A 16,060-nucleotide genomic window follows, 5' to 3' on the forward strand; every position below is an offset into this window, starting at 1 on the left:
GAACAATACAAAGGTATAAGGCCCGACTGGTAGCAAAGGGATTTCATCAACATCATGGAGTCGATTTCTTTGAAACATTCAGCCCTGTGGTAAAGTCATCAATGATCAGAGTAGTCATCAGTGTTGCTATAACACACGGGTGGATGCTGAGGCAACTTGATTTCAATAATGCATTCCTAAATGGACGATTAACTAAGGAAATGTATATGAGCCAACTACCGGGCTATGTAAGCACTCAGTATCCACAGCATGTCTACAAGCTGGACAAGGCAATATATGGTATGAAACAAGCTCCACGAGCTTGGAATACAACCCTTAGCTCTGTTCTCAAATAGTGGGGATTCTATCAGTCAAGATCCGACACTTCTCTATTCATCTGCCACAAGGAAGGCTCGGTAATATATCTTCTTGTTTATGTAGACGATGTCATAGTCACGGGTAACAACACTAAACTTACAGAATATCTCATACAAACACTTGACATACATTTTTTACTTAAAGACCTCGACTAACTTCGATCCATTCTGAGAATTCAAGTACACTATCTTGAATCTGGCCTTCTGATAAATCAGTCAAAGTATGTTGATGATTTACTACAAAAGCTTAACATGTTTAATGTGAAACCAGTTCTCTCGCCAACATATCAAGGTTGTAAACTATATAAAGTGGCTGGCCAACCTCTGTCTGAACCATTTATATATCGAAGCACCATAGGAGCCCTTCAATACTTAATGCACACAAGGCCCGACATCACGTATGCTGTTAATCAACTCAGTCAGTTCCTGCAATCCCCAACTGATGTTCATTGGCAAGCGGCAAAAAGGGTGCTTCGGTATATTAGTGGCACCAAACATTATGGAATATACTTTCAACCGAGCCCAAACCTCCACATTTCTGCCCACTCAGATGCCGATTGGGCATCCAACCTAGATGATAGAAAATCAGTAGCAGCCTATTATAATTTTGTGGGAAATAACATCGTTTCCTGGTCCTCGAGGAAGCAAGTTGTGGTAGCAAGGTCAAGCACTGAATCCGAGTATAGAGCACTTGCTCATGCCACCTCAGAAGTACTATGGCTTCAACAACTACTAGGTGAGATGGGATTAAAGTCCAACATTAGACCTACTATATGGTGTGACAACCTAGGAGCAGGTGTATTAGTAGCAAATCTAGTGTTTCATTCTCGAACTAAACATATCGAAATTGGTCTTCACTTCATCCGAGACCATGTTCTCAAAGGCCACATCAATATTCGCTATGTACCGTCGACCGATCAAATTGTTGACTGTCTCATAAAGCCACTCAACAACACACACTTCTATACATTACGAGCCAAACTAGGAGTACTTGAAGTACCCTCTAGTTTGAGGGGGGATGTTAGAGAAAAAATGAGGAATGGAAAAGGAAAGGCCAAGGTGGAGAAAGAATGGATGACTCACCAAGGTAGTTAAAAATTGGTTTACTACTCTCCTATCATAGTGTGTCGTTTGTAATATTCTTATTCTTCTTTGTATCATTACCATTGTAAGAATTAGGGCAAACTTGTATAAAGGAAGGGTTGTAGCATTCATTTGTGATTAAGCAAATAATATAGAGAAAAGAAGAAAAACAGAGCAAGGGAAGTCCAAAAGACAAAGCTCATTCCCATCCAAATTCAATCTTCAACTGAGAGAGTTTGAGAGATAAGGGAATTTTTCTCTGTGAAAAATACGAAAACTTTTTACTCGTTTTTTTCTCCGTGAAGAAGATGGAACAAAAAAAATCCTATGTGAAAACCACCCCCACCCACTTTTCACTCTCTAAGTGGAATGAAGAGAGAATTAAGAGGATAAAAGTTATTTCCCTCCCTTTAATTTAAAATTAAAATTAAATTAAATTAATTTTGATTTAAATAAAAATATTATATATATATATATATATGTTATATCATATATAACACATAACTTATAGTTTTATATTGTATCAAATACAATATAATCTATAGTTTTAATTCTCTCATTAATTTGTGGTATTTAATATAAATCACATTTATACTAAATTTAATTATATGAATCTAATTCATATAATTAATATTTGAATCATATTCAAACATTTATTTCCTCTTAAGTAAACTTTATATTATAATGTATCAAATACATTATATTAATTATATCACATATATAATTAATTTAATTATATCACATATAATTAATTCCCTCAATTAATTTGAACTATTCAAATTAATTCAAATTTAATTCTCAATAATCTCTGTTGAGCTACAGAAGGGACCTTATGGACCTATAAATTGAAGTTCCAATGGTACTTAGATAATTAATTAAATTCTTTAATTTAACCCAACATTCATTAACTATCAGTCACTTCACTATTGATCGACAACTGCACTCTTCGCACTACAGATATATTTCTGTGTCCATTGGATATAACCAATCAATAATGTGATAACCCTTCACAAATTGCTCGAAAGTACAGCTACGCCAAAATTACCGTTTTGCCCCTATAGTTACATCTAACTCCTTAAATACCATTGAACCCTCTAATGAATAATAAGTCATAATCCAACTATGACCAAACCCCTCTCGGGTCAAGAGAGGGTGTGGGCCACATTGTTCAAGCCCCGGAATCAGTTCTTAAGGATGCAATTTATCTACTTACCCAGACATTAGGGAAGAATTGAATTTCGTCTTGTGTACCTGTGTTCTCAACTCCTTAATCAAACGAATCCCTAAAATGGTAGGCTTATTGAGTCGGCGATCTGGCCACTCTCACCCATACAAATCAAAGGACCGCTCAGGATTTAGGTCATGTTACCTATGGTCATCCAGGTGAAATGTAAATCTCTATTAGAAACGCTGTTATATAATGAGACTAGTCATTTCGTGGTTCAGTCTTATACAAACTTCTTTGTATAGAATGCCTCCACTCACATGTCTCTACATGAATTATCAGGATCAGATCGTTTGTAGCACTTTGCAACAATTGTAACATCTACAAAGCGGGTCATATTCGTAGTGTCATCAAGATAAGGTACCCAATCTTATCAATCTACTACAGACCATTTGGGTTATCACTTAAACACGATCCATACGTATATCTTTACATATATTTTTAAGCTACAGATGATAACATTGGATGTTAGTTTATTGGTTTGTGGATTAATGCTATTAAATATTGAATAAAACATCTCATATTTGATTAAATAAATAAAATGATTGTATATTACAATTACAAATTACAAGACCCACAAGATTTATGGCATTAATCCCAACAGTTGAGAATTGAGATTAAAAACTTCTCTAAATTTGAAGGGAAAAACTTCGACAGAAGATAAATGAACTGCACTGATTTTATAATTGTTTTTGTAACTAGAGAGACTAATTTGCAATTGCAATCTAAAAGGCTAAAACTTACTATATATTTTAATTTCATATTTAGAATTAAAATAACACAAAAATGACCCAAACAATTAAGCGGGAGTCAAAATTGGGTCATGTACGCTCATGTCGGACCCTTAACCAATGAACCCCGAAGGGGCCTTGCTAAAAAATCTGAATTTATTAATTAACATTATTAACTATTACCTAAAAATTTATGTTAAAAATATAAAAATCGATAATTTGAGGGGCACTCCCGACCTCTACGTGGCTCCGTGCCCTTGCTAGTGAGTCTTTGAATCTTTCTTTTGGGAAGGAAATGACAAGCACTTGATTTAGAGAGATTCAATACATGGTAAAGGCTAAAAGAAGTAATAGAAACATCATAACTATAGGGAGAAAAATGAAAAATACTTAGATTTAGTAAACCAATTGAATGATAAATACCATCATGCTTATCACTAATTGAATTCGAGATTTTTATACAAATTGCCTAAAATGTGTGGAGAAATAAAATTGGGGCAATTATAAATATAGATCAGACCTAAATTATTAGTAGATATAACATAATATAAAAGAATTTTCAAATATAGAAAAATTTAAATTTTACTCTCGAAGTCTATTAGAGATAGACTATATTGTTAATATCGCTAATAGGGGTCTATCACTAATAGAGTTTATCATTGATAAGAGTCAATCACTAATAGATTTTGCTATATTTACAATTCTTTAAAAATGTTGTTATACACTTAATCATTAGTCCTAAAAATGCTACTCATTGCAATTATCCAATCAATTTTGACTAGATTTACAAAATAAAACTTTCTAACTTTTTGTTCCTGTCATCAATTTTAATCATTTCCTTTTTCTTGTTTATGTTCTTGCTTGCTTTCTTGTTCTTGTCCTCTTGCAGGCGATTTTTCTTTTGGTGTCTATAAAAATTCCATATTTCATTGTGTTGTCGTTGCAAGAGGTGCAATATAGAGAAGGAAATTATTAATAAAAACTTGTGAAATCTAATTTTTTCTAAAAAGAAATTTAAAAAAAAAACGCTTTTGACGATTTAATCTCCGGACTTTGGTTTGTTACGATTTAGTTCATATATTTTTTATTTTGTAACAATTTAGTTTTCGAACTTTAATATATAATAATTTAATCCTTATACTTTCAAATTTGTAATAATTTAGTTCCTAACATAAAAAAATTATCAAAATTGGATGTCAACTTTTATTATATTATCATGTAAACTATAAAAATATCAAGTCTTTAATTAGTTTAGTGGTTTTTTATGTAAGAAAGCTCATTAAATTTTCACACTAATTTCTACAATGAGGTTTAAATTGTTAAAAAAAAAATGAAATTATAAAGACTAAATTTTACATACTAAAGTTTAAGGACTAAATTTGAACAAAATTTAAAGTATATGGACTAAATTATTATAAACTAAAGTTTGGGGACTAAATTGTTACTTCTTTGAAAGTTTAGAGACTAAAAATGATTTTTAACCCAAAAAATAATAATAATAATAAACATTGATTCAATTCACATATAATTTCAATTTTTTCCATCCAAAGAGTGAAATTATTTCAAATATCCTTCAAAATTCAGAGAGGAAAGAGATGTGTGAAGGAAATAGATAGGTAGGAAAGGCAAATTGATTGGAAGCATTAAATTCAGAGTCATAATAATAATTCATCTTAATAATAAAAATAAGAATTGAAAAAAAAAAAAAAAAAGGCAAGGCGAAACGACGCCGTCTGACTGACACATAATTAAGCAGAAGAAGTCAATGCCCGAACCACCACCCTTGCTGACTGGACAAGGCCCCACTTTCTGACAGCCTTGTCAGAGACCCCAAGGGTTTTATCTGGTGCGTTCTTGACTTCCACAACATACCCTACACCCTAATCCACAACCACACATCAAATTTACCCCTAATCTCTCTCTCTCTCTTATTTACCCTCCAAAAACTACTCCTATATATTTTTAATTAATTAATAATTACACTTTTTAAAACTAAATTTACCTTCTCTCTCTCTCTTTTTTCTCTACCAATTATCCACAATCTCCCACTCAAAAACCCTACTTATCCTTTTCAAGTTACCGATAATGCCCTTGTAATCTACGTCAAGGGTGGCATTGAGGGAGGGAGATTTTGGGTAATTGGCAGCTCACTTCATTTCATTCTTTGCCTACCATGCTTAAGGTGCTTGTATATTGCACCTACCAAGCTTATTGCTTGGGCGGCGGCGGTGGATTATTCGCCTCGCCCCCGCCATTGCCATTCTCGAGACGACTTGGACCGCCAAGAGCGACGTTGATTTGGTGCACCGTGTTACAAAGGTGGTTGTTGATGGCAGTTACGCTTGACAGGTTGAGCTTTGCTGACGGAATGGTGCTGGCTAGCACTTGCAAGCCAACGGTAAGGAGGCAACCCGAATTGGGATTGGCAGTACCGTCCTCAGATGGTGGTGCTAGGTGTCCGTCGACGGTTGACCCGACGACGGGGACGATGGAAAATCCTATGGGGAGGAGAGGAATGCAAGATGGATCTTCTCCACTCATTGCTAACTGAATCGAATCGACGTCAATTGTCGCATAGACGACGAGATTGCCGGATTGGTCCGTGCAACTCTCCTGCAGCATCAGCTCAACATGCTGGGAGGAGTTACTGGCCACCTACAATATTCAAATAGTTCCAATCAAACAAAATGGAGATGGAGATCATAAAGTTTGATTAATGTAGATCATAAAAGATTAAGGACCACTTGGTATATGAGTAAATACAATTGGTAGCAATTTTTTAAAAAATTTCAAATATGGCAAAATCTATCAGCGATAAACTTCTATCGTTAATAGACTCTTACTAGCGATATAGTCCCTGATTGATTGAATTATACCAACGATATGATTTATTACCTGTAGACTATCTAAATTCTACAATATTTGTAACTTCTTTTAAATTATGTTATATCTACTAATATTTTATACCTGATTACTATCTTTATTATTATCTCTTAATATATATAATTATAAATTTGACTTTCATATAAAAAAACTCACATTGATACGAAGAAGAGAAATGCAGTTTCCGGGGTGGGAGCCATTGGCAATGTGAGCAACCTCATGCAAGGAATTCCCATTTGAGAGAACCTCCAGCTGAAGAGGATATAAACAAAATATTAAATATCTCGTAGCCCATCAACTCAACTTGTTAACGAAACTAAGACCAAAAAAATAACATTCGACAAATTAAATTAGGTCAAAATACCTGAGACCGCCGCCGTTCGTCTCGCAGAAGATCGAACACTCGATAGTGAGGATAAGGAAGCCAAGTAGTGGAGACAGCGCTAAGAATAACCCCATTGGGTTGGCCAGGCTCGACGACTTTTCGAGTGGTTATACGGACAGTATCATCAGGAGAATCAGATAATGCCGTCCACGACTGACCGCCGGAGGTGCTTATGTTGACTGAGAAAGTTCTGATCATTCTTTGTGCTAGTTTCATTAGGTTTTGTCTTGCTTCAGGTGAAGGTATTACTGAAGACAAATCCCAAATAAACCATAATATATATATATATATATATATATATATATATATATATATACTTATCACAAATTTTAGTTCAACTTTAATAAGAAATTAAGAGATTAATATAGAGTTAGAATTAACCTCCAAGGTCAGAAATATTTCTAGCCATGAGACTTGCAATTCTCTCACATTGTCTTTGTAAAATAGCCAACCAACGATGTGCCCCAAAAGCCATTCCACTATGCACAAAATGATTGAATATTTGATGGATTGGCTTCTCTTCTATCTCTGCATGCTCCACCCATGTAACCTATACCAACACATTAAGAAGGTAATCAATCCTATATTATTCCTAACATAATATATTACTTTATCTCTCGATTAATATCGATAATCACTATGCGGCTCGTTTTAGTTTCTAAATCTATAAATTGAGAAATTATCCTTTAAGAACATTGTTTAGTGTTGTCCAAGCTTGCACCTAATTTTATGCATCACCTTTTCCATACATATAGGAAAACAATTTCAATCCAAAAAAAAATACCAAGTGGCAAATTTTTAATTTATTGGGTGTTGTATGGGATGCACAATAGATGGGTGCAGCCTAGCTTTTATCTAATCTCATGCATCCCCTTTTCTGTATATAGTAGAATTTAAAAAAAAAAAAAAAAAAAAATCAATTTCAAAATTTTTTTGCAATGTGGCACATTTCATGGGTGTAATCCAATTTGGAGTGAAGTTTTTTAACTTTTGAGTTGAATGGTGTTTTATCGGAGGTGTCATTTTTTAAAAACTAAAAAAAAATAATCAAAGATTTGAAAGGTTTTTCTTTTTTTTCTTTTTTTTTGGTGTGTGGGATCATTGTTACTTACCCTAGAATATCCATTGGGCATGTCTTGAATAATGCAGCCAGAGGGCTTTCTCCTGTATCTTGGAAACGAGTGCTGAAGACTGTCATGGAAGCTATCGATTGGAAAATCAACGACGGTCCAGCTTCCTTCGTCGGCGTTCTGTTGGCAGCACCGGAGAAAATGTGCTTCTCTCGTCGGGACTAGAGGAGAAAGTGTCTGAAGTTCTGCATACATCTATAAAACAAAATCCCAACAAAAATAATAATAATAATAATCTTTTTAGAGATGAATTTTGGAAGTTTGGAATTTATGAAAGGGCTTTTAGTTATATTATATTACCAGCTGAAGGGAAGAATTGGCATGGCCTGAAACACTTGATGAAATGACTTGCACAGTCTTTGCTTTGGCCACAATTGAAGGAAACAATTCCATCCATTTGTTCTAAAAATTCCAAATCCAAAAAGATTTGTCAATGATGATCTCAATATATATTTGAAGCTTTTAAGATGAAGTCAAAGTCAAGCATATACTCTATTTAGAAGTAATATGTATTGATTTACATTATGTTTGGTAATCATTCATGAATTTTCTTGTTTGGTTGTTGTCTGTTTTTTAAAAATTGTTTTCAAAATCCAAATTTTAATAAAAAAAAAAGTTTCCTTTGATTTTTTATTTTTAATTTTTGAAAATTGTGTTTGTTTGCTTTCATTTTCGTAACCATGCATGGTGTTCATCTTTCTATGCAAATAGTTAAATTTTTGGTCAAATTTTAAAAATAAATACAAATACTTAAGAACTTTTTTCTCGAAATTGGTTTCAATTTTGAAAATAACGAATCAAAAAGTATATAATAGAATAAATAAATCAATAGGTGGAAGTAATGATCTTAAGCTTAATTTTCAAGAAACAAAAACCAAAACACTAAGTTCTATTTGATAACCATTTGATTTTTGGTTTTTGATCTTTGAAAGTTGAGCCTATTTTCTCTTCTTTTTTTTTACAATAATTTTCATTTTTCTTAAGTAAAAGAGTTGAATTCTTAGTCAATTTCCAAGATCAAAGTAAGCTTTTAAAAACTATTTTTTTAATTATCAAAATTTGGCTTGATTTTTTAAAACATTGATCAAAAGTAGTTAACAAAACATGAAATTTACCGATAGAAATGTTGTTCAGGCTTAATTTTCAAAGCTAAAACCCAAATGGTTTTTGTTTATCAAAACTTGTTTTTAGCATTTTCACACATACAGACAATACTTGTTTTTAGTATTTTGCTAAGAATTCAAATATTTCTTTAAAGAAATTGGGGAGAAGGCAGTCATAAATTTTAAAAAACAGAAAAGGGAAAACGAGACCGATATCAAACCGGAGTCTTAGGAAAAAGCTAAGAAATGGGAAACTTACAGCATCGAGAAAGGCGTCGACGAGAGTGATGCTATTCATTATAACAACTGCGCTATCGCGGGTGGCTTCAGTCCTAAACTCGTTGGTCAAGTGTTGCTTGAGGTTCAATGGCCATGGAAACATCCTCCCATGCTCTTCAACATTTAGAACTTCCTTACCACTCTCGCTATCTCGAACCCAAAGAGGCTCGGTCGAGCGACACATCTTCACAAGTTCAGCTATAGATGAAACGGCAAGGTCCATCGCAAGTGTTTTTTCCTCTTCAATTAATAGACCACCCTCCGGAAAGTGAGCAGCCTCGGGTGGGAGCATCGAGGGCAACGACATCATTTCGGAGGACGAAACCATGGCCTCCGTGTATTGCCTTGAGTATATGTTCATGTCCAAATCCAAAGATGGTTGCAAAAGAGGAGCTGTGGAGGGCATCCCTTGGATTGGACGACCAGTGTATCTTGTGGTTAAAGAGCAAACTTGTTCTAACTGTTAACGATATAATTTTTAAGCATCATTATCAAATTAAAAAAAAATTACTTACTAATTTATTACTCTATTAAAAATTATGATACATTACAATGTTCAAATTTATTATACCATGGTATTAGAACAGAAAAACCTAAATTTAAATTTACATGAACTTTTTAATTACTCTCGCCAAATTTACATGTGATAATAACCATGTAATGCGAAAAGAAATTTAAGACTAAATTATAAGTATTGTATGTGAACTTTCAAGCTTGTAGCTAAAAGGTATTCTTGATTTTTAAAAAGTGTCCAGAAAGTTCATGAGGTTTCGATTTTGTGTCTAAAAAGGTTCTTGAACTTTTAAAATGTCAAATAAGTCTACGAACATTCAATTTTTTGTCATGATATATTAATGTGAAAATAAATTACATTAATTAAAGATTAAATTACAAGTTTAGTAACTAAACTTTCAAGCTAACTCGTATAAAAAAAAGTATTCTTAATCTTTGAAAAGTGTCTAGAAAATTGATGAGATTTGAATTTTGTGCCTAAAAACAAATTTTGAACTTTAAACATATCAAAGTTTTTAAACACGAATTGATATTTTAGATAGAAAATTAAATTTCATAGTTTATTAAACACAAAAATTAAAAGTTTAAAAATAGTTTGAGGGCTCAATTTGTAAAATTGAAAGTTTAAGGACATAATTGCAACTACCACCATATTTTAAGGGTGGTTTTTTTTGTAATTTACCCTAAATTTTAATTAATTACCTGTGTAATTAAGGAAAAAGTTGATAACGAGTTAAATTAAATTAAATAAATAAATAATTTACCTGATCTCTAAGTCTAGCATTCTCAAGGCGAAGCTGTTGTTCATCCAAGCTTGGTTCCCCTAAGATACCCTGGCCTCCACAGCTAGGGCATATGATGTTTCTCAGGGCAGTTTGTAATCTATAATTCTCATTCTTTAAGGTCTCATTTTCTGCCCTAAGTATCACATTATCAGATCTATCTTGTTGTGCCTGTCAAACAAATTAAACCATAAATCTATAACGTCCCGTTTGATAATCATTTGATTTTTGAAAAGAATGTATGATTGTAATTTTTTCATTTTTAAATTATTCTTAGTCAAATTTAGAAAACAAAGAGGTAAGTTCTTGGCCAAATTCCAAAAATAAAAACAAGTATTTAATTTTTTTTTTTTTTTTTAACTTTCAAAATTTTGCTTGATTTTGTAAAAAAAAAATAAATGACAAAGCAAGAAATTTATAGATGGGAGAGGTGTTTATAGGTTTGATATTCAAAAATTAAAAATAAAAACCAAAACCTCATTTGATAACAATTTTGTTTTTTGTTTTGGGTATTTAAAAATTAAGACTATCTTCTCTCGATTTCTTACAATGATTTACATCTTTCTTAAGTAGAATAGTTGAATTATTAGCCAAATTCCAAAAACCAAACATAAAATATTTCAATAACTAGGCTTGATTTTTTGAAAATATTGGTAAATAGTATAAAACAAAACATTAAATTTAAAGTTGGAGTAAGTGTTTATAAACTTAATTTTTAAAAATAAATATAAAAAGTCAAATAGATATTAAACATGATTCAAATGGTTACTAAACGGAGGATTAGGAAGTAAATAAACATCAACTTTAAAAACTAAAAACGAAATTATTATCAGAACTGTGATTTTTTTTTCTCTAACATCTCTGTTTAATTCAAAATAAAACCCTAATTATTAAAAAAAAATGAATATGCATGCAATTTCACTTACTAAACTGATTCAAAACACTGGTAAAGGTTAAAGGGAAAGCATTTAATTTGTAATACCATTGGGAAACACAAACACTTGAGCAGTTAGCGTTTTTAATACAGCAACAACAAGGTTACATTTAATGGTGGACAGACTGTAAAAAAAAATTAAAAGACAACCATGGGAGCTTGTAAGATCTGTTTATATATATATATATATATATATATATATATATATATTCAAAAAAGTGTCAAACCCTAAAAAAATAAATGAGAGAGATAATTCTTTACAAAGAGATGTAAACATCATATTAATGGGTACTCAATTCCCAGTTTAGGGTTTAAAGGCTCTTAAATAGGAACAAATAAGCAAAATATAATCTCTTTTTTTCTCGAGAATCGAGTTGAAATGTAAATTAGGTTTGAAAAATTTAGAATCGGTTTGAAATGACTTTCTAAATAATGCTTAAAATTATAGTCGAAAAAACTCAAAAGACTAAACGGTACACATATCCTTCAAAACTCGAGAACTAAAAAGGTATTTTTTTTTCAAAATTTATTTACGAACCTTCATTTGGGTTCTTCGATTTTGGAACCAAAATTTGACTTGGCGAGGTTTGAGGCCAAGTTCTTGGCTGAGTTTTAGCCTCTGCTTGTCATCTGGGTGTGGGCATTCCTTAAATAATCTGTCAAAATTAAACCAACACAAATCCTTATATGTAAATTAAAGGAGAAAAAAAAACACTCTACAAACTTATAAATTATTCATATGTCTGGATTTATTTTTTAAGTGTTAAAATATTTTTTAAACACTTAAAAAGTCAATCTAAGTCGAGATGAAAAAAAAAAAAAAAGAAATATACGCTTCCATTTCTTGGATCTGGCGAGCAGTATGTCTATGATAGCGTTTTTTCTTCTGATTTTGCTGAATAATATTATCATTATTAATATTACTTTCCATTTCAATTCCTTGATTTTCTTCAACAAGTTGTTCACTTCCAGAACCACTTTCCATATCCTCTTTCCCTCTCATCATCAACCCATTTTCTTCCTTCTGCAAAATTATTCAAAAAAAAATTTGTCAAACCAACAAAAAAGAAAATAAATTAATTAAAAAAAAAAGGAAATTGAAGAACTTACAGGTACAATGGAAGGAAAGTGTTGAAAATTAGAGATGAAATTGAAATTAGGGTTTTGAATTGGAGAAGAAAAGAGAGATTCAGAGGAAACCATATTTCCTCCCATATTGTTTGACATCACTTGGCAATCCCCATACATTCTTCTTTTTTTTTTTTTTACTTTCCCCTAAATTATTATTATTTTGTTATATAATAATATATATTGCTCAAGAAACACCAAAAGAGCTAATATATTATTATATAACAACAACAACACTTGGATTTTAGACCACACCCACCTGCAAAAAGAAAAAAAAAATTATCAAAGCATTATTTTTTTAACAGAATATTACGCATCGGGACATTTCAACCAGGTTAACACCACCTTAGTACCATCAGCATACGTCGGATCTAGAACGATGCATTCCTTCAAACATTAAGGTTTTATTATAATTTATATAATTGCAACAAAATATCACTACCCATTATAAATAAATTCAAAAAAATGCAAATGAAACAAAGATTTGTTAGAAAAGAGTGTGTGTTTGTGTTTAGAATCTTAGCATGCAAAGACAAAAGAATAAAGTTTCCAACTTTCACTATTTTCTTGTGAGTTTTATCAAACCCACCAAGAAAATTCCACCAAATGAAGAAAATTTCCTTTTTTTTTTTAAAGAGAGATTTTTTTAGTGAAAACAAAAAAAAAAATCCTTTTACCTATCTTTTGTCTCTCCACTGTCGGTGGTTTCTAATGTATAAACAAAGAAACAAAGACAACCTAAGAGGAAGAAGAAGAAGCCAAGAAAGAAGAAGAAGAAGAAGAAAAAGAAGAGAAGAAATTTCTCTTAAAATTTAGAGCTACAAATAAGTAACTAAAGACACCCACATAGTTTTTTTTTCTCTCTCTCTCTCTAAAATGTTCCCATCTTGCAAAAAGGAGAGAGCTTTATGCCTTGTTTGGTAAATCTTGAGACCTTACAAATTTGAACATTTTGAGAATAAAATAAGTACAAAAAATAGATGTATATTAAGCTACGACATCTGTCTTTGTGCATCTTATTCAATTTTCAAATATGACAAACTCTTTTTATTTTTTTAAAATATTTTTTAATTTTATTTTTTGTGTGATTATAATGTGATGCATCCCAAGTATTTTCCATTAAAAAAATTATCTTAGAAAAGAAAATGTTAAGGATTTACAAGGTTAAAAATTAATCCAAAGTTGTGTGATTTTGTTTTTCTCTCTCTTCTAGGGTTAATTATCTATTCAAAACACCAAAAATATTTAGGTCAAAAAAGTGATAGTATTACCCTTTTCACATTCCATACGTTTCAAAACTGTAATTGGAGTTGAAATTCTTTAGAATTTAAAATAGAAATTACAACAAAGAATAGCGTGGTAGTAACTTAGAATAAAAATGGGTAATTGCAAATATAACGATCAAGTCAAAAGCATTTGGAGATATAGCATAATACAAAAAAATAATTTGCATGTATAGTAAAATTTAGATTGTGGTTTTGAAATCTATTAGTGATAGACTATATTACTAGTAGAGGTTAACCATAGCAATAGTAGAAACATATCAGCAATAAAATCTATCACTAGTAGATTTTGCTATAATTTTAATTTTTTAAAAATGTTGTCATACACTTAATTATTATTCCTAAAAGTGCTAACCAATATAATTACCCTAAAAATTTATATTATCATCTATTTTTTATTACTACCACATCGTTTCCAAATCCTAAATTTTGTCAGAAATTTTAAGGGATTTTCACTCAAATGGTAGTTTTAAAATGTAGTAATTTTGAAAGGGTAAAGATATTTTTGAAATAAATGGTAAAGTTTAAAGTTTATACAATTTACCATTTTTCTTTTTTTTTCTTTTTGAGATCTTTTCAAAAGCAAACAAATCGTTTTTCTCTCTCCATAATTAATTTCGCAATTTAATTTTGGAACAAAAAAGAAGAAAAAAGAAAATCACCACGATGAGTTTTTAATGCAAGTTGACAGAAAACGGATCAGCCCCAACTTTTTTAACCCACGGCTGTTAAATTCCACGTGGCATATTCTTAATGGATTCTTATTCCCTTCCCTAGACTACCATAAAGTCAAAATCTCTACGTTGCTATATCTCACGCGCAATTAAATTGCGTTGACCACACGCGCTTTGCTATAGGTTCGTGAAGTGTAATCACGATTTCGGGTAGTGGAGTTGGAAGCTTTCGTGTGAATTAACCATTTACCGAGACAGCAAGTAACCGGATTATGAATTTTGAGGGATGGGGTATAGTTTTGACTTGGAAAAAGGTTTGACGGGCAGAAATTAATCCTCCGGTCAACAGGTCAATAGGATCTGGACCGTTTAATTGTTTTGGATCCTATGGGCCCACGGGGAAAATCTAGGGCTGAAATTCTGTCCACGATATACAAACATTAACGTCTTCATTTTTCTTTTCTTTTTTTTTTTAGGCTCGTTTAGGTACGTTTTTCCTTTTTTGCCACTAAATTAAGCTATTATTAATATTAAATTAATAATTATTAAATTGGTTAAACAAAATTGAGTTTAGCTCAATTGATATAAAATATATATTTTCAACCATGAGGTTCGAGATTTGAATCCTCTTATCTCAGTTTTATTTGAACAAAAAATAAAAATAAATAAAATTGGAGATTTAAAATGTATCCACCCCATGTTAAACTAGAAAAAGAAGAAAATAAAAACTCTACCTATATTGCATGTGATGTGATGTCTGCATAAACGAACATAAGTAAAATTATCAGAAGCACTCAAAGATGCTCATTTTTCCCGCATAGTTTATATTTTGTATCATCTATTTAAGATTTTTTTCATAAAGAATTAACCATATAAATGAGGGTTCATAGTGAAGAGTTAACTATTTAATTAAAATTTTTCTTAAAAATATAATTCAATTGGTTTTTTCTGAAGAGATTAAATGATCAAGAATCATTTTTTGTGGGGAACCAAATCCCCATTGGGGTTTCACCGTCCCAATCCACACACAAGGAAATGGAAATTTTTGTAAGGATAGAAAGTGAAACAGGGGCAGAAATGGAGATCGAAAAACCATCTGCATCCTCTTCCTACCTCGTGGGCATCTCTTCAAGCATTCTCAATACTGATTCTAAATCTTTTAGAAACTTAGAAATATATTACACACAATTGTTAAAAGATTGGGGATTTGTTAGATATTCATTTAAAATTAAAGAAATATTAAACTCACTAAAACTAATTTAGGGACTAAATCTATACGTTAACTTAAAAATATAGCGTCACATATGTATATACATGTGATGATAATTATGAAATAAGTAGAGATATTTTCGTAGTTAAATTACACTCAATTTGACCACATTTTTCTTTGTAAATTCAGATCTTCCTATATTTTAATTATTTCACTAAAAATTATCAAATAAAATTAATACAATTCATTAAAATTTGCAAAGTCAATTAAACTCAAATCTTTTTTTTTCTTAGTACAATTAAAATCAAACGTTAAATGAGCATTCTAGGAATGAAGGGTTGAAAAGAGAAGAATTTCATGT

General features: G+C 31.3%; 1 protein-coding gene across 2 annotated transcripts; it reads right to left on the reverse strand.

Moving 5' to 3' along the window:
- Positions 1-5,010: 5,010 nt before the first annotated feature.
- LOC120078583 (homeobox-leucine zipper protein HDG5) lies at positions 5,011-13,469 on the reverse strand. 2 transcript variants are annotated; one of them, XM_039032864.2, is made up of 12 exons: positions 13,210-13,469; positions 12,515-12,791; positions 12,238-12,428; positions 11,943-12,060; positions 10,453-10,641; positions 9,156-9,635; positions 8,094-8,195; positions 7,776-7,988; positions 7,045-7,213; positions 6,643-6,911; positions 6,435-6,530; positions 5,011-6,050 (listed from the first exon to the last, which is right to left on the reverse strand). In XM_039032864.2, the coding sequence occupies exons 2-12, from the start codon at positions 12,650-12,652 to the stop codon at positions 5,604-5,606; spliced, it is 2,412 nt and encodes an 803-aa protein (XP_038888792.1). In that variant the 5' UTR covers positions 12,653-12,791; positions 13,210-13,469; the 3' UTR covers positions 5,011-5,603. The 2 variants fall into 2 exon arrangements, with proteins under 2 accessions (XP_038888792.1, XP_038888794.1); XM_039032866.2 differs by having other exon boundaries at positions 5,550-6,050; positions 6,643-6,842.
- Between the last annotated feature and the right edge of the window lie 2,591 nt (positions 13,470-16,060).

This window comes from Benincasa hispida, chromosome 5 (genome assembly GCF_027475165.1).
Source record: "Benincasa hispida cultivar pf3 chromosome 5, pf3_genome.v1.1, whole genome shotgun sequence".
Classification (NCBI taxonomy): Eukaryota; Viridiplantae; Streptophyta; class Magnoliopsida; order Cucurbitales; family Cucurbitaceae; genus Benincasa; species Benincasa hispida.